A 24555-nucleotide genomic window follows, 5' to 3' on the forward strand; every position below is an offset into this window, starting at 1 on the left:
CTGCTGCTGGTACCAGCGAGGAATGGAACTACTTCACGTCAAGGTGGTCCGACTATGTGGATGCCACCAAGATCACAGGGAAAGACAGGGTCGTACAGCTCCTTGAATGTTGCGATGAACCCCTCCGGAAGGACCTCACAAGAGCCGCTGGTGGCAGCCTCACCAACAAAGCTGAGGACGAGGTGCTGGCAGCCATCAAGAAGCTTGCGGTTCGTGAGGAGAACACCATGGTTGCCCGTGTAACGCTCCACAACATGCGTCAAGATAGAGACGAGACAGTTCGCAGCTTCGGAGCTCGCCTACGAGGTCAGGCAGACATTTGCAAATTCATCATAGCCTGCCCCTCCTGTGGTGCAGATGTTAATTACACTGACACAATTATGCGGGATGTGCTAACCAGGGGAATCGCCGACTCTGAAATCCAACTCGATCTCCTAGGCGACAAAAAACAAGATATGGGCCTAGAAGAAGTCTTCCAGTTCATTGAAGCGAAAGAGGCCGGTAAACGCTCTGCCTCCTCACTCCTTGACTCGCACACGGTGGAAGCAGCCAGCAGTTCCTATAGGAAAGCAAAGCAGGCACACCCCAAGGAACGGCAAGAACTATGCGCCTACTGCGGAAAGAAGGGGCACGGACGGAGCGCTCCCACTCGAGTCCGCAAGTCGCAGTGCCCAGCATACGGACATAAATGCGGACACTGCGACAAGTTTCATCATGTCGAGGATGTCTGCCGCAGCAAAGGCAAGCCAAAGGTCCCACAGTCGCCCTCATTGGGCGAGCAGGAAGGGGCCATCTTTGACGCCCTGTGCACCATTCGCGATGTTGGACACCCACCCGGCCTCCCCATTGACCACCATGTATATGACGACATTTCCAAAGCATGGCACAGGAAGAGATCAAAACCTCAACCTTACCTCAACGTGACCGTGCAGGCTGTCCCAGGGGACTACCAAGCTCTCGGATTTAACCTCTCATCCCCCTCGCAAACCAGTGCCATCCCAGCCATGGCAGACACTGGGTGCCAGAGCTGCCTCGCCGGTCTGAAGGTCCTCCACCGCCTCGGGCTACGCCAGCAAGATCTCATTCCAGTTACCATGGAGATGCACACTGCAACTAATGGTGGCATTACGATCCTTGGTGCTGTTCCTCTACGCCTATCGGGCAGGAATCCCCTTGGCCACGTCGTCGAGTCTCGGCAACTGACTTACATCACAGACAATTCTGACAAGCTCTTCCTCAGCAAAGAGGCCTGCATCGATTTGGGGATCATCCCTGACAGCTTCCCCACTCTTGGCATGGCACCAGGTGCACCCCAATTGGACAAGGCCGCCACCCTTAAGGAGGCCCCCGAACGGATCGCCTGTACCTGCCCTCGACGCCAACTGCCCCCACCACCTCCTACCACACTGCCATTCCCTGCAACTGAGGCAAACCGGGTGAAGCTCCAACAATATCTCCTTGACTATTACCAGTCCAGCACATTCAACACGTGCGAGCATCAACCCCTGCCGCTCATGGACAGCCCCCCTATGAAATTGATGGTGGACCCAGATGCGGAGCCAGTCGCCCATCACACGCCTGTGCCAGTCCCGCTCCATTGGCGGGATGCCGTCAAGGCTGGCTTAGATCACGATGTACAGTTGGGTGTACTGGAACCCGTCCCCATTGGAGAGCCCGTTACCTGGTGCCACAGGATGGTGGTGTGTGCTAAGAAGGATGGTAAACCACGTCGAACAGTTGACCTCCAGGCTCTCAACGCACACGCTACCCGTGAAACACATCACACACCATCGCCCTTCATCCAGGCACGATCCGTTCCTCATGGCAAGAAAAAGACCGTACTTGATGCATGGAACGGTTATCACAGTGTCCCCTTATGTCCTGAGGACCGACACCTCACCACCTTCATTACTCCGTGGGGCAGGTACCGCTACAAGACAGCCCCTCAAGGGTATATTGCCTCTGGAGACGGATACACCAGGCGGTATGATGAGATTGTCTCCAGCATCCACAACAGGACGAAATGTGTCGACGACGTCCTCCTGTGGGCTGACACGCTGCGGGACAGTTTCTTCCAGGCTGTCGAATGGCTGGATATCTGCGGCCGCAATGGGATCACCCTCAATCCCAAGAAGTTCACATTTGGTGCAGATGTCGTGGAATTCGCTGGATTTGAGATTACTCCAGACAGTGTTCGCCCATGCCAGAAGTACTTACAGGCAATCCTTGACTTCCCTACGCCTACTGACATCACGGACGTGCGCTCCTGGTTTGGTCTCGTCAATCAAGTGTCCTATGCCTTCAGTATGGCTGAGAAGATGCTACCATTCCGTGAACTGTTGAAGCCTAAAACACCCTTCGTGTGGACTGCAGCCCTCCAGAGAGCATTCGACGAGTCCAAAGCTGCTATTGCCAGTGAGATTGAAGAAGGTGTGCGCATTTTTGACCCAAGCAAACCCACCTGTCTTGCCACGGACTGGTCCAAGGATGGCATTGGCTTCTGGCTCCTGCAAAAACACTGCAGCTGCAACGACGTTGAACCCTTCTGCTGCAATTCGGGCTGGAAGATCACCCTCGTCGGCAGCAGGTTCACTCATGCCGCTGAGACACGCTATGCTCCAGTGGAAGGCGAAGCCCTTGCTGTCGCTGACGCCCTGGACAAGGCAAGATATTTTGTCTTGGGCTGTGAGGACCTCATCATAGCGGTTGATCATAAACCCCTCCTCAAGATCTTCGCAGACCGTGCCCTTCAGGACATCCCCAATCCCCGCCTGAGGAATTTGAAGGAGAAAACCCTGCGCTACAGGTTCCGCATGGTTCATATTCCCGGCGTCAGGCACCGTGCCACAGACTGTCTTTCTCGCCACCCAACTGGTGAACCTGAAAAACTGCACCTGCCTGACGACATTGCCACGATCGCATTGACCCCCGCCACGTTCCTGCATTCCGCAACCCTCATGACGGGTCTCCGCACCATGACCCCCCACGACAACTCTGTCGAGGTTTGCATGCTCTCCTCTGTCACATGTGCCCTGGAATCACTCCACTTGAAATCAGTCACGTGGGACAGGGTCCGTACTGCCACAGCCAGTGATGACAACATGCAGGCGCTCCTCAATGCTATCGAAGCTGGCATGCCGGAATTTCGTCATGAGCTCCCCACAACTATCCGGGAATACTTCCCTTTCCGTGATGCACTTTCTGCAGTTGATGGTATCATCCTCTACAAGGATCGCATTGTCATTCCACCATCTCTCCGGGAGGAAGTCCTGGCTCATCTGCATGCTGCACACCAAGGTGTCACCTCCATGACTGCCAGAGCGGAGTCCTCCGTCTTTTGGCCTGGGATCACTCCAGCCATCGCGGCCCTCCGTGCACAGTGTCACCAATGCAACAGGATTGCACCCTCCAACCCGAGCGCACCACCAACTCCTCTGCTGTCTCCGGCCTACCCCTTCCAATGTGTCTGCGCAGACTACTTTCACTACAAAGGCTGCAACTACTTGGTCATTGTAGACCGCTACTCCAATTGGCCAATCGTTGAGCGATCCACTCAGGGAGCACCTGGACTCATTTCTTGCCTGCGACGGACATTCGCCACCTTTGGGATTCCAGACGAATTAGCATCAGATGGTGGACCTGAATTCACGGCAGTTACCACGCGCTGCTTCCTCAAGGACTGGGGTGTTCATCACAGACTTTCTTCTGTCGCATATCCACATAGCAACTGTCGGGCTGAGGTAGCCGTCAAATCTGTGAAGCGCCTTATCCTGTCCAACACCAGCCCTACAGGTGCCCTGGACACTGACGCCTTCCAACGTGCCATGCTACAGTACCGAAACACGCCCGATAGGGACACCAAGTTGTCTCCGGCTATGTGTGTCTTTGGCCATGCCATCCAAGACTTCATCCCTGTTGCTCCTGGCAAATACTTACCGCACCAGGCATGGCGTGAAACCCTGGTAGCTCGGGAAGAGGCACTTCGCACCCGCCACATGAGAGATGCGGAACGTTGGGCTGAGCATACCAAACGACTCCTCCCCCTTGCTGTTGGAGACCATGTCCGGATTCAGAATCAGACAGGACCACATCCACTTAAGTGGGACAGGACCGGGACTGTAGTTGAGGTCCGACAGTATGACCAATACGTCATTCGGGTTGACGGTTCTGGGAGGGTCACCCTCCGTAACAGGAAATTTCTTCGGAAGTATGTCCCTGTTCAACAGCGCCCACCCCCACTGACTATGGAGGTCGACATCTCTGCTCCTCACCGGCCAGCACCCATACCCCTCTCCAACCCTGCGAGATGCGTACCACCCTCACCACACCCAACCGGCGCTGCTGATGTTCCCCACTGCAACCCTGAACCAGTTCCCAGTGATCCTCCACTTCAGATGACAACCAGTGATGCTTCTCCTAGACGGCGTCATCTCCATACGGCCATCCCCCCTACTGCTGACTGCCCAGGGACGCCACGCGAGACACCTCCCACACCTCCTGACCTGGTTCCAGCTCCTGCATTCGTCGCTTCCCCCTCGCCTGGCACCCCTGCTGCACCCCGACGCTCTGCCCGTCGCACCAGACAGCCTGCTTGGCACGCGGATTACTCCATGTGATTTCAGCCATGCAGTTCCCTTGAAATTGTTGTTGTGTTCCTGCGTTATAGTTGTGCTTACCAGCAGTTTTGGATTCTGAACATTGTTCTAACTTTGGTTTGTTTTTGCGTTCCTACGTTCAGCGTTGTTATTACGGATTTTACTCTTTTGCCTACGGAACTTTATGGACCTACATTTGTATTCCCAGCGTTATTATTACCACACCGCGGTATTACTGGATCAGTCTTTGTCACGTTTTGGACTCTTGACATTTTCTTCACGCCAAAGACTTGGGGGGAGATAGAGGATTACATTACTCATCAGTGCATCTGCCCTTCTCTTTCAACCTGCAGATACCGTGTTCATTGTTGGCTATAGCACCTGAAGGTACGCAGCTCTGAAACAAAGAGACAGAGTTCTTATTTATTTTCATTTCTTGAAAATCCTGTACAGACTCTTCACTTTCAACTGTAATAACTTTCGAAAGAATGATGGTACTGCTTTGAGACTTGAAATTAATCATGGACAGAATGTGTTGATAGAACATTCTCAGTTTTGGCATAATCTGATAATCCCTTTATTGTTGTTGCTACCGTGGTTTACATCTTGTTTTGTCCCATTCATTGCACAGGTAGTACGGCTTAGTAAAGATTAAGCGCTTGAATAGACACTGTACTTCAGAGCCTCTTTTCTCAGTTCACACTTTTCCAGAGTGTGTGCTTTCTTTCCAATATTTAGATACATGGAGGCTACGGAAGTCCATTTGAATTGAGTTACATTTTAAAGTTTAGAGTCTGGCATGCTCTTTCAGTATCTGCCCTTAACGAAAATTCCATGTCCAGCGACTTTTAGTTGGTTTTGTGGTGCAGGGTCACATATACAGTACACAGGGATCGAAATTGGCGATGGTCCGCTGGCCATTGGCCACCCGAAATCACGTCGGACTAGCTAAAAATTGTAAAATTCTGAAGTTACTAGTCCGTCTGGCTAGCCAAAATATTGCTTCAGTGTCAAAATTTATTCTAAGTAGTCCGCCTGGCTAGTTAAAAAAAAAGTTAAGTGCGACCCCTGGTACATCACCAAACAAACATGTAAACTGTGATTACATTGGTTACATGCACGTGGAGGTAATTCCAACAACAAATGATGCATCACGTGTTACCCCGGGGTACCGTAATACCCCGGGGTACCACGTTGTGTAGCGCCACCTCACGTCCACTTGAGGACAGCCACAGAGAAATGCATGCACTGTGTGTGCATGTACATAGTCATTGAATTCCCATGCCACTGCATGTTATACAGATCGCTCCAACCCCAAGCACCTTCTGATCTGGAGATTCTCCCGCCTGAAACCCCTAGCAAACGGGAGACTCCAACTTGAAGTGCGCGCAGCGCACATCACGAGCGCGAATCCCTTGCAGTCTAGGGTTCTAGCATGCTCTCTCGCGCTATCTAATTAAGGCTAATTTTTCAACATACGATGAAATTAAGTAAAAAATCATTTCAAGCGGGAGAAATTAACTCTCAAGCGGGAAAACAGGAGATTCTGCAAAAATGGGCTTTCGGCGGGAGACTCCCGTCGAAAGCGGGAGAGTTGGAGTCTCATGGTTATACTATATGCATGCATGGCAGCATGTGAGCATGCGTACAACCTAGGTGTGCTTCAGTGCGGTGCAGTGCCAGCTAATGGCTAGCGCACGCTAGCTCCAGCTCAAAAATAATTTCCTCTTTTTTTGGCAACCCAAGATACAACCTTTTTAAAAAAATAAATAATTCATCAAAATGGCTGATTTTTCTTTGGTACCCCGGGATACCATTTATGTCATCAAATAGAGCATCATGAATGGGCCCTGTGAGCAATGCTAGATTATGTAATGCAGAATAAGGTCCTTTTTGGATAAAAGAATGCTAAAGATGGAATACAAATATTGACAAGGCTGTGCAGGTATCTGGAATGGTCTGGTTGCAAAGGCTATAATCTAACAAAAGATTTGTATGTGCAGACACACGCACATGCATGCACAAACGTGTATTTTATTGATATCATTCACTAATTAAAACAGCCACATATTTCAGAGCCTATTGAAAGGTTAATGGCTGTGCCTCTTAATCCATAACCTTGACAGGAGGCAAGGACAGTTATGGAATATAAAATAGGCACTAAATAAAATATTGGATTTCACAGTGGCAGTAGGCATCATAACATATTTCACTTGATGAGGGAGCACCTACTGGAGGGCACCCCCGCTGGGAGGAAAGGTACCCCTCAGCCAGTGGGGGAAGTTCCACCTTGTTAAAGGGATAGTATAATTTTGGTTGAGAAGGGGATTCAGGATTTATTTTTTTGTGAGATAATTAGTGTATCAGAGTTGTGTAATTCATATTGATATAATAAATAATGACAAAACTGATGTGATCCTGATTGGTTCCCGACACCAACACTCTGTGTTTGAGATGGAGCACATTTCCCTGAATGGCCAGAATCTGTCGCTCTTGGAATCAGTTTGTGACCTTGGAGTGATCCTAGACAACAGATTGAATATGAATGACCACATCACAAGTGCCTGTAAGAGTGCCAACTACCATCTGAGGAACATTGCAAGAATTCGCAGATTCTTGTCTGAATCTGATGCAGTCAAGGTTATTCACGCCCTAGTATCGTCACGCATTGACTATTGTAATGCAGTATTAGCTGGTCTGCCTAACTCTTCTATCTGTCGCCTCCAAAGAGTACAGAACAGTGCCGCCCGTGTTCTAGCTCGTGTGAGGAAGAATGTTCACATCACCCCAATACTAAGACAATACCACTGGCTTCCAGTCAAGAAGAGGATTGAGTACAAGATTCTTACCCTTGTTTTCAAGGCATTACATTGCATGACTCCGAAGTATCTTCAGGACTTGGTCACAGTAAAGCAGTCAGCTTACAGCCTACGTTCTTCGTCTTCGACGGTGCTACATGTTCCCAAAACTCGGACAACCTACGGGGATCGCGCCTTCCTCCATTTGGCTCCTTCACTTTGGAATAAACTTCCGGATAATGTTCGTAACATGCACAGCCTAGTTACTTTTCAACGACATGTCAAGGCATACCTTTTTGCTCAATCATATGATTAGGGTTCTTTTTTGTGTGTGTTTTTTTCTTCTTCTGTTAGGCATTGTCATTGTATTGTATTGTTTTGTATGGTATTGCACTGTATTGTAATGTACTATTTATTTGTACCTTTTCTATTTTCTTAAGAGAGAGCAGAAAGCGCTTTGAGTAGTTTGTAACTGGACATAGCGCTTTATAAGAAATTACTATATATATATATATATATATATATATATATATATATATATATCATCAAAACTGTTAGGTGATGTTCGTTATTCCCAAACTTACCTACAGGTTTTTAATCCAAAAATGAAAAATGGTTCATTAAGCAGAACATTTCTGGAATTATTCTGAAGGTTTGGAATTCCTAAAATGAAAAAAGCTTCATTATTCTGAATGTTGTTGATCGAAAAACGTAATAAGGTTTTTTAATCTGTAAACATAAAGACAGAGTGTACAGCCTACTAACAAACCTCAGCAATTACAATTTTTTTGTCATTTTTTTTTTCATTTTTGGATGAGCAAACTTCAGGATCAACAACCTGTAACCAAAGTGTTCACTTTTCTGCATTCCATGGCCAGGGGCGGATCCAGGAATTCCGTAAAGGGGAGGCACCTTTGCAAAATTAAATGGGGGGCACACGCACCCCCCTGGCCCCATTTGTTTTCTTTTTATTTCTTTTGTTTTAACCAAAAATAAAGAGGGGGTGCGCGCCCGGTGTGCCCCCCTCTGGATCCGCCACTCATGGCTGAACAGTGTGTGGATGCAGCTCTGACTGAAAGTTTTATGAGCTTAGTGAGCCTTGCAGGGGACCACTCCACGGAGTGGAGTACTGTGTCAATGTAATATGTATGTAATGCAAGAGTGAAAAATGATATTAAGTGATGATATCGCATGGAGGCACATTGTATTTGTCTGTAATCTGAATCCTACGAAGGGTTGGAATTTGATTCCTATACTGTTAAAAAATTCATGGTATTGAGTCAAGCTTCGCTAACAAGTTGAAGTACATCAGTCTATAAAATGATTTTTTTTAAGTATCAAAAATTATCAAATTTATGAATAAAAAAGATACTACTCAAAAGTCACATAGGCCTAATCCTATCGTTTACTTTAAATATTTTCATTGCACGTCACTAATAAATGTAGGTAAATCCTGGACAATATTCAGGTCTCTTTACCCTCTCATCAAGTTCCCATTAATACTGAGGGAAGTCAGTCACAGTTCAGTGTTCCATCATCAATGCATCATTACATAGCAATACTATTCCACGCAAGTGCATACATGTACAAGTAGAATCTGGGGCAGTAGCTCTCTTTGCCATTAATTCCCTAATATTACTCACACTGTTGTCAGACTGGCCAAGACATCAAATGCACCAGGTGAGACTGTGGTTATCTGATTCCTGGCCAGAATTCTAGAGAAGAAATCAAAACAAATATTGTACAATACCCACTGATAAATGAGCATATAAAGATATTCATCACTAATCAGTGTCAAACACATCAAGATTCTCACACACTGTGTGCTGTCAGACACCCAACTTGGCACAATGACCTTTGACCTTCACTACACAGAAAGTGCATAAATGACTGCAAATCATTATGAAAGGGTTTATCTATTGCCAAATACCAAATACAAGATGAACAATTCATCCCCTCACATTCACATCCTGGGATGTAAACCAAACAGATCATTTTTGCACAAATGACTAAGCATAGGATTTGAAATATAAGTTGTAAACATGACATCAGTTTCAATGGTATAAAGGAAATTTGTCACAGATTTGATAAAAGAGTTCTACTCTGATGAGATATAGCAGCGCTCCACAATAACTTTTATTTTTGATGGCCCAAAGGCAAATATCCGATCTTTTTTGGTGGCCCGATCAGGCCACCACATTCTTCATTTCTGAAATTTTGGTGGCCCGACGTGTGTTTTTGGTGGCCCCAGGCCACCGTTAGTGTCGAGCCCTGGATATAGGACCATAATACTTCATAAGAAAGATATTTCCATGTCAGTTCTAATTGTATAATGTGGCTTTTATACAGATTGCTCCACTGTCATGGACAAGTAATGTGATAAGCATCCTGTACTGTACCTATATGAATATGTATAGAATGAGAAGATTGCATCATGTTTGATATTTGTGAGGGTTTTCCTTTTTTTTTAACATATCTTATAATCAAAGAACTTCTCAAACTACCAACAAACCTCTAGAGATATAAACCCTGCATTTTGTCTTGATAGGTATGATTCATATATCCCCTTCCATAACTTATGGGGTGTTGCAAGAAAGTTGCAATCAATTGCAAATAATTGCTAATTTTGAAACAACCATTCTGATTGGCTCAGGGTCTGCCCTATTAAGAAGACATGCATGCAACAATGATTTTGATTGGCCAGTGACAATCTGTTGCAAGTTGCAATTGATTGCAACTTTCTTGCAACACCCCATTAGACTTTTATCAATGAACCATTACACATGTGCCTTCCTCATCTTGACATCACTCACATGGACTGGATGTTGGCCAGCAGTTTGAAGGCTTCTGTTGGCACGGAAACCAAGTTGTTGTCTGAGAGATCGCTGTATAGAGAGAGAAAATACAAGAGTTGGCAGAGGTTGAGAAAAACATGACATGCTATTATTTGATGGTATTAGTATTCAGAGAACTGCAAGAGTAATCCTACACCATGTTGAAGTAGGGAGAGTTAAACCAGTCAAACAGAACAGTAGAAGTGTCATCATACTCAAAATGACGACTTAAAAGGAATTTAAAGTTTCACATGTTTTAAACATTGGTGGCAAACACATAATGCTCATTAGATGACGTAACAGTGTCATCAACTCACAAATTTCCCATTAGTTTATACACAATTCTTAAATGTATTCATTACAATTGTATTTTTGGTCAATAAAGTTGCAAGTACAATTAACATTATCATACCTGAAAATTGTCAGTAGGTTATTAATATACAACAAAACCTTGATGCAAACACACAAACTATACTTTTATATTTAAAAAAAACTGATAGTTTTCCAATATTTTTGTGTAGGCCAGTTGTGAGGCATTATCATTACAATGTATCTTAATACCCTCATCTAAACTGATTATGTAGTTCCACTGATATCCCTGTTTATAAAAACATGAAACTGTACAAATTCTGATGAAACCTGTTGCACTGTCTATTGTCTTTGTCTGACTTTAATCTACATGTACAGAGTGGTATTTGTTAGGACCAACTTGCACATTGTGTTAATATGCATTCAAAGTCTGTGTTAATGTACTCAGTACTCAATTACTTAATAGGATCTTCCAAAGAGTTATTCCCTCCACTCCCACATAGAGGGGGGGGGGGGGGGGGGGGGGGGGGAGAGATTATGAATGATAGCACCAAAAATTTAATGGAATGAAATCTTTATTGAAAATTCCTATTGGCTGAGTCTTTGCTGGTTGTGTGATTTAGATGTACAGTATGTTACACAGAGAGAAAGAGAAGCTTGTACACAGATGAACAACATTCATAATGCCAATCACTACTTCATCAGTCTGAGAGGCTGAATTCATGCCAAATTAGCCATTTTGGGGTCAATGACCTCTAGATTCCAAGACAATGTCCAGGATGACACAATCATCCATCAATGGTAAGCTTCCTTAAACCAGTGAGTCCACCTCCCTGCTCAAATCGTTACACCAGAGGTAGATACATAATTTCCAACTTAATACAGAAAGGGAAATTCCCAGACTTTTCTTGCACAAGGGATAATTTCTTACTAACCTCATATTCCTCGCAATTCCATTATGTGTTCTACCAACAAACTGGGTTGAGAGAAATTTAATCTCCTCTGAGACTGGAGGCAACAAGGCTTGTAAATCAGATTATAGTTGATATATATATATTTCATTGATGACAGACAGTAGAGTGCAGGAAAGAACAAATTGCTCTATTCCCTATTGATTAGGCATCTGTTGAGGGATGTAACTAAAACTTTAACCCGTTAAATGCTAGTCCTGAGTATACTCAAGCAGGTGTCTATGGGAATGTGTTATAGCATAATCAGCTCATCCTCAATGGGTTAACAGAAGTTTTGATGGACCAAGGAGGTATGGGTGATAACTCCTTGGGTAGACTTTCCTGGTATGCTATCAGCAATCTGCATGGTTTGTAAACACTATCTATTTAATAGTGCCATCAACAACAACAAAAAACTAATCAAACAAAATGTCTGTTCTTTTGTTTCTGTGTTTTGTTTAATTGCTCTAATCCTATCAATGCAAGCTCCTGACCTAGCCCACAGCATGCATTACATGACTCCTGGGAATTCAATGATACCAATGGGTGATGGAAGGAAGACATCCCTTGATGATGAAACCAATATTTCTAAAATTTTGACATGTCCGAAAGCATTTTTTATTATTCAGATACTAAGATAAACTTGTACTTTGCTCTTTAATAATGTTAAGAGGATCATAAATTGCTGTGAGGAAGCTTGAAATGGGCTGTATTGTATTATTTGGTGAGAAACTCTTCAGCCTTCATGAGTACCTGTAGAAGTAGAAGTGTGTGTATGTGTGTGTGTGTGTGTGTGTGTGTGTGTGTGTGTGTGTGTGTGTGTTGTCATGTATCACATGCAAGATTCCACATGACAGCATAAATCCTCTGCTAGTACACATACACACGCACTCACCATCTTAGCTGACATAAATGGAAAAGTTTTATAATGTAGGCCTTACACTATAATGTAATACTGGAAGAGTCAGAAGTCAGAACTGTGACCAAAAGTCAAAGTTCAACTGTTCAAGTGCCAACCATGGCAGTTACTGTCCCAACAGTAGCTGTCTTCCAGGAGGCTGCCCTTCCCGCCATCAGAGGGCTGAAACCTCCTGTGGCCTCCTTGTTGCTGTAAATCTTACAGAATTTTTAGTGTGCACATCACTATTCTTATTGTAAATATACTACCACTGCACCATCACAAACTGTCACAGCACATCACGTCCCAGTTTAGGTAGGTGAGAGCTGCTTCAGGGACTCATCAAGGTTCAAGGTTCAAGGTTCAAGGTGGTTGCAGGTCAGAGGGAGGTTACTTTAGCAGGTGAGCTCTGACACAACGGTAAAGTACACCAGTTAGGCCATGGGGTGAGCTGGTTTTTTCGCTTGTTTCGTTCCGACAACTGCGGCACTAAAATTTCTCCACAGCTACGTGTAAACAAATAACCAAAAAGGCTACAGGAAAAAGTTCGACACAAACCCTCCTGCAGTATTTTGGTAATTTAGGGGGAAACAGTGAACTTTTTTGTCACTGAGGAGCTGAATATGTACACTTTGCCGTGTACGATATTCATTCGCGAACGATCATGTGATGTATGTTATCCAATCCGAATCGTCCCTCGAGAATTATTGTTTACGAGTCAAAATGGCCGCCCCCTGTGAGCCTGTCGACGCGTCTACGTCGTCTGCTCAGCCGAAACTTATTATGCGTTATTATGCATGTAACATCGATGAAGTTTGAAAATTTCACGGCTATGACAAACCTACCGATAGACGAAACCTATTTTGTGTGCCAAAGAGTGGATCAAATTGAGTGGGGGAGACCGTGAAATCGCAGACCAGAACGAAGTGATTCAGCTGCTCAGGGGGACTGACTGCATGTTACTGCAACCTACGTAGTAGGATAATTTACAGGTTAGTTTACGTGCGTACAGTCGAGTCGTATCGTAGCAGTCGACACTGCAGTGCAGTCTCACTTATAATGTTAATGACCATGATGACTACAAGTACAATTGTTCAACGTTTAATAGCTATGTTATGAACGTTGCTTGTGTATGTTATAATGGGCACTAATGCAGTAGCTTAGCCGTTAGCGTGTCTGTTACTTAGATAAATTATCTTGAATTTCACCTTGGCATGGCATAGCGCTGTTATAATGTCGCCTAACGTTAGATGTAATTTTACATGTTGTTCTATGTACAGCCCAGGTTAGGTTGATGTAGCTGATCGGTGATATTGTTTTGTAAAAGTCTTGACACACAGGATTGGATTGAAAAAGGTCTAAACTGCATGTAAATTTATATTTTCATAATCATGGCCATGGAGTATTAATATTAAAAATCCATCCTGTTTCTCTCACCCCGAAATTGGCGAATCCTCCCTCAAAACACACATTTAGCATCTCATTAAATTAACTTATTAATATTTGATATAAATAGATCTAAAAGACCAACAATGACAATAACATAATTGCAACAATTAAACTCCCTAAAACATATGATTACCATTATGTTGTGCCAAACTATAAAGCAGTGGGTGGTGGTGATAGTGAAAGGCCAAGGATTTTAGTATTAATGATGATAAGGCAGTTGTATTCATAATTATGATAATTGATATTGCATGTGATCAGGTGCTGAAAGCTGTAGATGTAATTTAAAATCAGTAATTGCACTGCAAGTACAAGTTGAAGTAGTTGATGATGACAATGATCATGAGGTGTTAATGATTACCTGGCATAGTACTAGGGCCTCTGTATTGGTAATTACAAGATTCAAATATTGGCAGTCAATAGTCTACCGTACATTTAATGATATATTGAGTGTAATGTTCAACCCCTCCCTCTAGCATTTAGCCTTTTTTTCCCCTAACAAAATCCAACGGGTAATCATTGCTGTTCATTTCTCCATTGTATTAAATAGGATTCCATGAAACGTGCTACAAGAGGTTTATAGATAGCAAACGCCTGAATCTCGCTAGGAAACGAAAGCTGAAGGAGGAGCCTGGTCCGTCAGCAGGAGCATCTGTTTCCTCCCCTAAGACGCTCACATCAAGATCAAGATTTTCTTCTGGAAGCTCTTCAGGTTCTGCTGTGTTGCCTGTGAAATACATCATTTGCAACAGAGTCAACCTGCTCATTACTTGCCAAGGGAAATAGGTTAATATGATTGATATTGAAGCATGAAAACATTGTCATGTTACTATAAGTTGTCCTTGATGAAATGGAGCAATATATAGGCCTATACACCACTGAAACATTCACACACATACACAAAGAACTTCAGTTCAAAGTTCAGAAACAACAGAATGTACTGTATATGCACCAATGCTTTGGTCAATGTGATTGATATTCAAGAATTGACATCTTACCAAAGTTGTGCATGATCAAATGTCTTTGTAATACAGATTGCTTCCTGTATTTTGAATGTCAATGTTTATGCAACATGTTTTGACTCCTTGCCTCAGTATGTGATTGTTCGCCCTTTAGCAAACATTTCTGCCCACTATTATGATTTGATTAGGGTTGAATTATTCTAAGAACAAAGATGTTTTCCTAAGTGTGTTTTTTTTTTCATAAAACTGAATGACTACGATTAAAATTTGTTTCTCCCACTCTGGGGAAAAAAATATGTAACTATTATTAATACTGAAACAGAATGTTCATGTAGAAAGGTCAGTACAATGTAGGTGTGAGTACAAAATAAGTTTGCTAAAACTAATACACACCAGCCAAATGAAAATTGTGCGTAAGTTGAGTCAGGTTTGCACAGATCCTCTGATATTGGATGTTAATTGCAATGTTATCATAATTTTTAATGCCAAACCTGTTTTATTCTCTCCAAGATTTTCAGGTACACATTGCCTCCAATGCAGAATCCAACAGTTTTCACTCATGATTGGGTAAACTATAATTTTGCCTTTATTTTATATATTGGCATTTTTCAAAACTTTTACACCCTTTCAAGGATATTTGGACCATGGAATGTTTCAGGAAATTTATCAAAACTCGAAAATTTGACTGATTATCATTTTGAGCTATCTTACATGAAAGGAGGTAGTGTCCCACCATGTTGTAACCTAATGATAGCAATGAAAACTTCAGGAAATTTTATGAAGATTAAATTTTCTAGTGCTAAAGTAATGTATAATATTTCATGAACAACGTGATTGCTATGTGATCTAAGTATATTAAAGCTTCTTGAGAAGAAGAAGAAGAAGAAAAGAAAAACATGTTTACTGATAAACAATATGATCTGTTTAATAGTACTGTCTCATGTGTGTAAATGAGTTTGTATGTGTGCGTGTGAGTGTATATAATATGTCAGCGTTTTTATGCACCTGTGTATGTGTAATGCACTGATCAGTACATGTATTATATCATTGTGTGTGTTCATGTTTATGATAATCTTTTTTATGATGCTGATGTGATAAATGGCCAAGGCATGTAGAATAATATTTTAATTCACTTGGGTATATTGAATCTTCATAACTATGTGTGTGCGTATGTGTGTGTGTATGTGAGGGTGTGTGTGTGTGTGTGTGTGTGTATACAATAAGATTCTCCCACATGCACGCGGACACACACACAAACAAACACACTGATTTTTTTCTCTTTTTTTTGCCTTGAATGATTAGTCATTTGATTAATAACATGTCTTTGAACAGAATATAAGGCATTTGCCTTGACCTCTGACGGTCAGTCAGTGCTCTCTCTCATATGGTCTTGAACCACTTTGCTCTTGTCCTCCTTTGCATAGCCAGCATCAGGAAAAGCTGAAACATGAGATATAATGCAACTATTAAACCAAAACTTCACTTTTTTTTCTTGGTATATGGCTAAAAGCAGTGCTTTACAAATGTGTATATGCATTTCAGCTTAGAAACACTATGGGAACTATACTGCGGCTAGCAGCCCCATACGCATAACTGCGGCTAGCAGCCCCATACGCATAACTGCGGCCAGCAGCCCCATACGCATAGCGTCATGGGGCTGTGAACTGTAGCATACAGGATCATGACTGATATTTTATCGCGGATAAATATCAACTTAAAATCGGAAAAAAATCTTCAATTTGAAGACTTATTAATAAATTTGAAGTATTGATAACAGAGTTCGTGCAAGGTTTGCTTCTGCAAATAGTTCCTTTCTGTTCAAATTGATGACTAAATGTGACTCGGTCGAGAGGAAACTGGGAGAGCTACACTGAATTGACGGCCAGCGCATGCACAGACAGACATCTAATATCCAGTCAATGGATACGAAATTTGTGCGCAGTGATGTGTGCGCCTGCGCTGACCGTCAATTCAGCGTAGCTCTCCCAGATTCCTCTCGACCTAGTCATATTAAGTCATCAAATCGAACAGAAAATGACTATATGTAGAACCAAACCTTGCACGAACCCTGTTGTCAATACTTCAACCTTACTTGTAAGTCTTCAAATTGAAGAATTTTTGTTCGATTTAAGGTTGACATTTGTCCGCGATACTTCCCTGTCATGATCCTAAATGCTACAATCCGCAGCCCCATTACGATATGTGTATTGGGCTGCTGGTCGCAGTTTAAAATATATGGATTTTCGCAAAAACTGCAGGATATTTCGAGGAGAACTTTTTACAGTATATTTAGGATGTACAAAACATCACATTTCCGCATTCAGAAAGTAGTGCCAGTGTTGCTGGAACGAAACCCATTTTCTAAGCCTCTTTTTCAGCTTCACCCCATGGCCTAAGTAGCATGATGTGCCAGCTGTAAAGATTACACTTTGCAAATAGTGTTCATTCTTGCTTCAATGAGAAGCAGGCAGTAGGGCCTACTTTTATATCATATCATTGCTTGGGGGACAAAACTTTGTATCTCATATTTTGGTGAGAATCATTTTTTTTTTTTTTTTTTTTTTTTTTGGGGGGGGGATTAGCACTGTCCAAATTCTGGCCATCTCACCCCAAAAATCAAGTCACCATGGTATGTCAAAGGAAAGACAATCTCATTCTATAGTGCTTTGGTGGCCATGGTTTGTTATTGTTGTTTGTTTGTTTGTTTTGGGAGTTGTTTTTGTTTTGTTTTGTTTTTGTTTGTTTAATTGTTGTTGTTGTTTTTTTGCTCTCCTGAACATTTAAATTTTTTTAGATACAAGGATTTGTTATGATACACTGTTAACAGAGAACATCTTTAAACAACATACTTCCCCAACAGCCCACCAGTAGAAAAGCAAAACCTAGCAGCAAAGCATACTAATAAAGAGCAACCAAACTGCATAGACTGCACAATGACCATGCAGTCACTCACTCTTCCATTGAAATATCTGAGCAATTGTCACGGTAGGATGACTGGCTGTTTTTTTTTTTCTCACTGTATCCACTAGTAACTGAACAATACAAAATCAATAGAATTAAAGTCTAGTCAAGTCACAATCAGAGGTTTTATTCATATCCCCATGGGGTGAAAAGTTTGCATTTTTTTTCCCTCAACAATCAATCACCTATTCACATGCCATTATTCTGAACATGCGAGGCATGAAGGCACTGAACTTCATGTCACCTGCAACTTGTCCTTTAAGGACATTGCACTTAATGTTAAAGTTTTATCCTTAAATGATTACAGTGCACTCCCATTATAATGAACAAGGTTATAATGGGATTCGTGCAGTTACAACAACATGAAAATTTAAGCTACAATAGCTACTCTATGTTTTTGATTGTTTATTTGTTTGGTTTAGCGAAATTTCGATATGACAACAGAAAATTGCTGGTTCCGAGGACTTCGTTATAATGGGAGTCCACTGTAAAAAGGGCAAAATGAAACCAAAAGAGAAGTAAAAATATTGTCAGGATGTGACAGGGTAGGAAATCTCTGAATGATGAAGTTTGTTTTAACAAAACAGTAATTCTTATTCAAATGAAGTAATCATGTCAATGTACACATGAATCTTCATTTATTTTCTTGTAAGTCTCTTTGTTTAGAATAACTTCGCTCCACTACATTATGAGATTGAAGAGTTAGAATGATATGACAATGATGACTTTTAGGGAGGGGTTGTTAAATCTTCGTTTTTGAGTTTTACGATCAAATTTTGGTATACTGTAGATCAGCAGTTATGAGGCAGTAATATCATCAGCTCATCTGCCTTTCACTTATGGTAGCAAATATACACAATTACAAGCTTTTAACATTATTTCTCTATCTCATATTTTGATAAACTTCACAGTTCTGTGCATTTGATATCACCCTACAAAAGCTCACATGATTGAATTTTCACTTACTTTGTACATGACCCATGTCAACATTGTGGAAGTCATTGTAATGCCTACAGTGACAATGTAGGCCTATACTGGGACTTTGTGCTTATAGATATTGTTTACCACTGGGAGCAGTGATTCAAAAAAAATGTTTGAGTTATCACATTTGATGCATGTGAGTAGGTCAGTTTTATCACAAAACACCCTACCATATGAACGTTTTGCAAGATAGCCTAAAATTCAAGGAGATATCACTATTTTCTAAATAAGCTATAACTGTAGATGGTTTAGTCTCGAAAAAAAAAACTTCATTACAACTATTCACATTTGGATTATACTGATTATCATTTTACATTGGTTGTTTCTATTTTTAACCATCACATTTTAGAACTATTTCAAGGCAATAAAGCTGGTTTTTTGTTTCATCTGCAAATGGTAAATAACGGCTTAACATGGTAAAGTTCTTTCTAACTGTGGTTCCAGTTTTTACTCTTTTCATTAAAGTCAACTTGTACATATGACATGCCTTTTTAAGTTTTAAAGGCAGCAGTCACTGTGCATGATTTGTTTTAATTGACAAAATAATCTCACATCAAGCAGCCTTCATCTGGTATGAAAACAAGGAAATTTCATGAGATATCTTTATATCAAACCAGTTTTTAAAAAAAATCAAATTCTTTATCTTCACCAACATTAGCCACTGATACACGCCTCATCTTGAAATGTCTGGAAAAGGGTCATATTTTCATCAGAAATTTACATGTCGTATTGCCCTTCAATGTATTGACATTGAAACATTCAGGTCATATTGAAAATGCTACATGTAGAGAGTAAGTGTGTGGTGTGTCCCTTGAACAGTTTATTCTACAAAAGGGTTACAGGTACATGTACTTGCAATTTTCACTGTTATTCAGTTTATTCTAGTTTAGCAAATTATAGGTTGAACAAAGCTATTCCATGAATACCCCATACCACAATGTCAAGGAGTTTTGCTTGAAAAAGAATCCAAGCTGTTACAAGTTGACCACCATATTAAGAATGGTGTGTATTCTAATTTGCAAATGTGTCTAAACTGACACATTAACTAAAACACACATGTAAAAAAAGTTCTCATACAAGGTAGTAATATAAAATCAGATCTGCATGGATGCCTGTGCAACCACTGACTGCTATGCTCTGATGATGACAGAATCGTGAAGAAGATATATTCTACCTTGGGGTAATAATATCAAAAGTTTAATTACCAGTCAAGGACACACTGTTTTATAGTCATTTCCTGTTTACTTCTCTACTTGTTGAAAGTTGTCTGTCAGTTTCTAAAGCAAGACAAAAGAATTGTGGATCCTTAAAGGACAAGTTCACCTTCATAGGCATGTGGATTGAGTGAATGCAGCAATATTAATAGAACCCATCAGTAAGAGTTTGAGGAAAATCGGACAATCCGTTAAAAGTTATGAATTTTTGAAGTTTCTGCTTAGTCACTGCTGGATGTGCAGACTACTACAGCTTGTGATGTCACATGTGTACAACGATATAAAGAAAATATAAGGAAAATTCAAGATATTTTCACTTTTCTCGTATAATAAAAGAACACTCGACTTCCCTCTTTTAAAAGGCAAGGAGGAATAATATTACCCTTAACATACGTCAGTGATGAGTCCAGGAAATGTGCACTTTTTTTCAAAAAGTAAAATTTTGTGAAATTCTCTTTTGATTTTCCTTATATCGTTGTACGCATATGACATCATACACTGTAGTAGTCTTCTCATCCAGCAGTGACTGTGCAGATACTTTAAAAATTCATAACTTTTGGACGGATTGTCCGATTTCCTCCAAACTTTCACTGATGTGTTCTACTATCATTGCTGCATTCACTCAATCCACATGTATATGAGGGTGAACTTGTCCTTTTAAAAAAAATTCCCATGAAAACACACACACTGCCATGAGAGATTACATTATTATGTAAGATGGAAAACTCAATTAAATATAAAGGTACAAAATTAAATCAATTCATCTGGACTTACTGTTTAATTCCGAGAACGGTTTCACGTCCGATCTTGGACACTTCATCAGCTCGTCTGATTTGATGGCGAGAAGGCGTCGTTGCCAATCAGCGCAGACGCACTACCGACGTTATTGTCCAAAGTCAGTCGCCGAGGAATTCTCCGAATGACAGACGAGCTGATGAAGCATCCAGGACCGGATGTGAAACCGTTCTCGGAATTAAACAGTAAGTCTAGATGAACTGATTTAATTTTGTACCTTGATCGTTACCTGGATGAATCAGAACTTACACCATTTCAATTAAAAATACAGTGTTTAAGTTTTGTCTTTCTTCTTCCAAACATTTTATCTATTACCTCAGACTCACTTCATATAAGTGACTGTAATATTATGTTTAAAATACTTCTATGTGTTGTATAGAGACTCCAAACCCATGTATCTCTCAAAACAGGAGATTTTCCTGCTTGAACCCCTTAGCAAACTGGAGACTCTGCCAGGGCCATAGATGCTTTGTATTTATATGACATAAGTTGTTGTCCAAGTTCAAATCTCACCATGTTTCCACCACTTCACATTGTCATGTGTTTTTTATTTTCCTGCTTTGATTAGTGATATTCTGTCTGGTATTCTTTTGATATGATTAAAAGATAAAAGTAATACTAATCACTTTTAAGAGCTCACTTTTTCCTCTATATACAAGTTCTTTGCCATCTTGAGCTGGATTGGGAGTTGCTTTGAAGAAAGCATGCTCATGAAATAAGCCAAAGTAAAACGAGGATTGACAAATTAATTGCAGAAGATGACAACCAGCATTATCATCTTTTGGCATTTTCTTCAATAAATTTTTTGGGTTTTCAACTGGGAATGACATTAGACTGCCTGTGACTGAAGATCTCAAGAACTGCACAGATCATATTGTACAGCTGTATTCCTTTGGCTATGAGAATAGACGTGACTGCAATAGTTTGTCATAGGTCCTTGTAAGATAATTTAAAGGTAGAAAATCAGAAACCTTCGGTATGAATGTGAAATTCATGACAAAATGCACCAAAAATTCAAATTTGCCTCCTTGAATTTTATAAATCAAATAAAAACTTGTTATTTTGCTACAGACCCATATGAGTTCATCATTCTATCTTAACAGGATAATGAGAATTCATTTCTTCAGTTGTGCCTTTGATGCAGGCAAACTGCAGCACAACTGATGGAAACTGAAAGATAAAAGTCAAAATGAATATCGTCTGTAGACTATTCAATTGGAATAAATCCCTACACAGACCTCTGTTTATTTGGACAAATTTCCTATAATCTACTCACATCATTTCATTTCATTTTCATTTCATTTATTGTTTCTGCGGGGTACAAAAAATCAAAGAAATCATTGTGACAGAGACCAGATATAATATATGATAAGAGGAAAAAAAATCAAAGTATACCATACAGGAGGATCCCTTGTAAGCCGAGCTTAATATTGGGGCCTCATCAAGTTTACTTAACAGCATACAACAAACTATTTCACACACACACATACACACCAACAAGCATACTAGGTAATGTACATCATGTACACAGGTGAGGCTAAGAAAGATAAGAAAGAAAAAAGAAGATAGGGATAGCAATAATGGAGGATGGTGAGAAAGAACAGGAGAGAAAGAAGTAGAAAGAAAAAGAAAGACTCCTCATTCATTGTGCAATTGATAATGCTACACTGTACAAATACAAAAATTTTTGTATGTCTGTACATAAAGAGCATCATGAAGAATATTTTGTCAAGGATTCATTCATATAATCATAGTCAAACCCTCGCCTTTCAAATGCAACTATTGCTACATCTGATATGTAACATAAGATTAATCTGATTCACATCATGTGGTTCTTCTGAATCCTGTCAAGAAACAAAAAATTTAGTAACATTTAAAGACAGTATAGGAAGCTGTGCTTCTATGGCTGTGGTATATCATTGCTCCATGTATTTGTGTTATTGTGACTCATATTAGTTTTCTACAACAGCAGGAACAACTTCGAATTTCAAATCTCTCATTTTTTGTCCACTTTTAATGAAAATTTATCAATTATGTGCGCTTTTTCTTTGAACGGAATATTTCATTAAATTCAAAATGAGGTCAGGTTTCCCTTTAAGCACATGGAAGACTTGAGAACATATCTCATTCATCTTATTTGTCCTATTCTTTCTCCTAAGAAGGAATTCCAGGTATGTTCAGACTCTGATACAGGTCAATGAATTAGCTATTCTAATCTTATTTGTCTGGACGTTTTTATCTACAGAATAAGACACTGAGGAGTGTTCTCTCATGCGTGACTTTTGTGTAGTCTCACATTCTAGACCTTTGATGCCCACGGAGAACTCAAAGAATACACTTGCAAGAAAAATGTGTCTCGCTATAAGTAATCATACCTCCTTGCTACTTTGTAAGCCTGTTTTCTCTTTCTTGGGGTGGGAGGGTGCTACTACATAGTACAATATTAAATTTTTCACCATTAACACAGAGGCTTTTGAAAACTTCTGTAAAAATGAAATACAGACTTATGATAAGAATAGACTAACAGAATATGAACAAAAGATGCTTTTCTATTTATAGAATCAAACCACAGAAATGTAGTGTCTGTGATTTAATGGTTTAAAGTATAGAATCTACTATGAAGACTGCATTATACTATATTTGTTTGCTTTGCCACATACAGGAATCAATCTCCCATTTCTTCATAAGTGTATGTTTTGAGTTTGATGATTTTCTTTAACAATCATTGGCAAAGTCAAGACAAAATTGTGACTTTACAGGAATGGCTCTTTCCTTTTTATAACAGCTTGAAAGTCATAGAGACTAAAGTCACCGTGGTATGTGTTATGTAAATGTATAGTTAAATACAGGGCCGTATCATGGATAGAAATTACAGACATTTCCTAGCACACCAGGAAGGAGAGAAGTAGAAAGATGACACAGCTGTCTCATCATGAGGGTTGTTCTGCAGTGCCCATTTGATGTCATGTAAGACATTCAAACTCTCTTGAATGACTGCAAAACACTTGTGAGAGGAACTTCACATTTCAGTCTTACTTTGCTCTTAGTTTTGGGTGCATTTGCAAAATATATCAAAACAATGCAAAATATATCAAAACATTAGTGGTAAATGTGCAATTTGTATTCAACCTACATCAGAGGGTTGCAGTTTATAACAGGTTTATTTGGTGTCATGATATCAAGCTATTAGAAGAGAAACTTCTCAAATCATATTATTTTTTACCACTCCCTTTCCCAGACCCAGCTCCCCCCCTCCCCCCCCCCCCCCCCCCGAAAGCAAAAACAGTCTCATAGCAAGACACATTTCTTTTGTCAGTTATCTTAGTTCAGTTCTACGTAAGTATCACACTGATCATCACAGGTCTACCAAATTCACTAGATTGACAAATTGACAACACATCTGAGAAAATTAAAGTTTCTGTTCTTCCCTCAACATGGCAAACTTTTATATTCTTTCTGATTTTTATCAAAATGTTTGTACATCAATCAACTCCTAAATAGTATGTATTGTCTTTATACAGTATATATATATATTTTTTTTTTTGTGTGTGTGTGTGTTTAGATATCTATATATTCATATACCGGTAATGGTTTATATAGGCCTATATGTTGACAAGTTTTGTACAAGTTTGTGTTTGTTGACTTTCACTTTCTTTTTGTATGTAGCCACATCTTTGTACACCAGCTTAGGGCTCACTGCTTGTTCAGCCCTCCCCTCCCCCCCCCCCCCCCCCTTTCACTCATGCTGTCACTATTTCACTCTTTTCCTATTCTTTATCCTTCTGTTGTTATGTTGTTTGATGTTGCCTTGC

At 40.7% G+C, this 24555-nt stretch overlaps 1 protein-coding gene across 1 annotated transcript in view; it reads right to left on the minus strand.

Annotated features, from left to right (window-relative positions):
- LOC139718809 (uncharacterized) overlaps positions 1-24555 on the minus strand; it is a 38122-nt gene that overhangs the window by 10727 nt on the left and 2840 nt on the right. The window contains exons 2-3 of the mRNA XM_071630274.1: positions 10207-10278; positions 9037-9108 (exon numbers count right to left, since the gene is read on the minus strand). Of these exons, the coding sequence (XP_071486375.1) occupies positions 9037-9108; positions 10207-10278 (144 nt within the window). The remainder of the gene's footprint in view (positions 1-9036; positions 9109-10206; positions 10279-24555) is intronic.

Source organism: Diadema antillarum, unplaced genomic scaffold (assembly GCF_040938485.1).
Source record: "Diadema antillarum isolate AM-2024a unplaced genomic scaffold, OU_Dant_1.0 scf00000099, whole genome shotgun sequence".
In the NCBI taxonomy this organism is placed as follows: Eukaryota; Metazoa; Echinodermata; class Echinoidea; order Diadematoida; family Diadematidae; genus Diadema; species Diadema antillarum.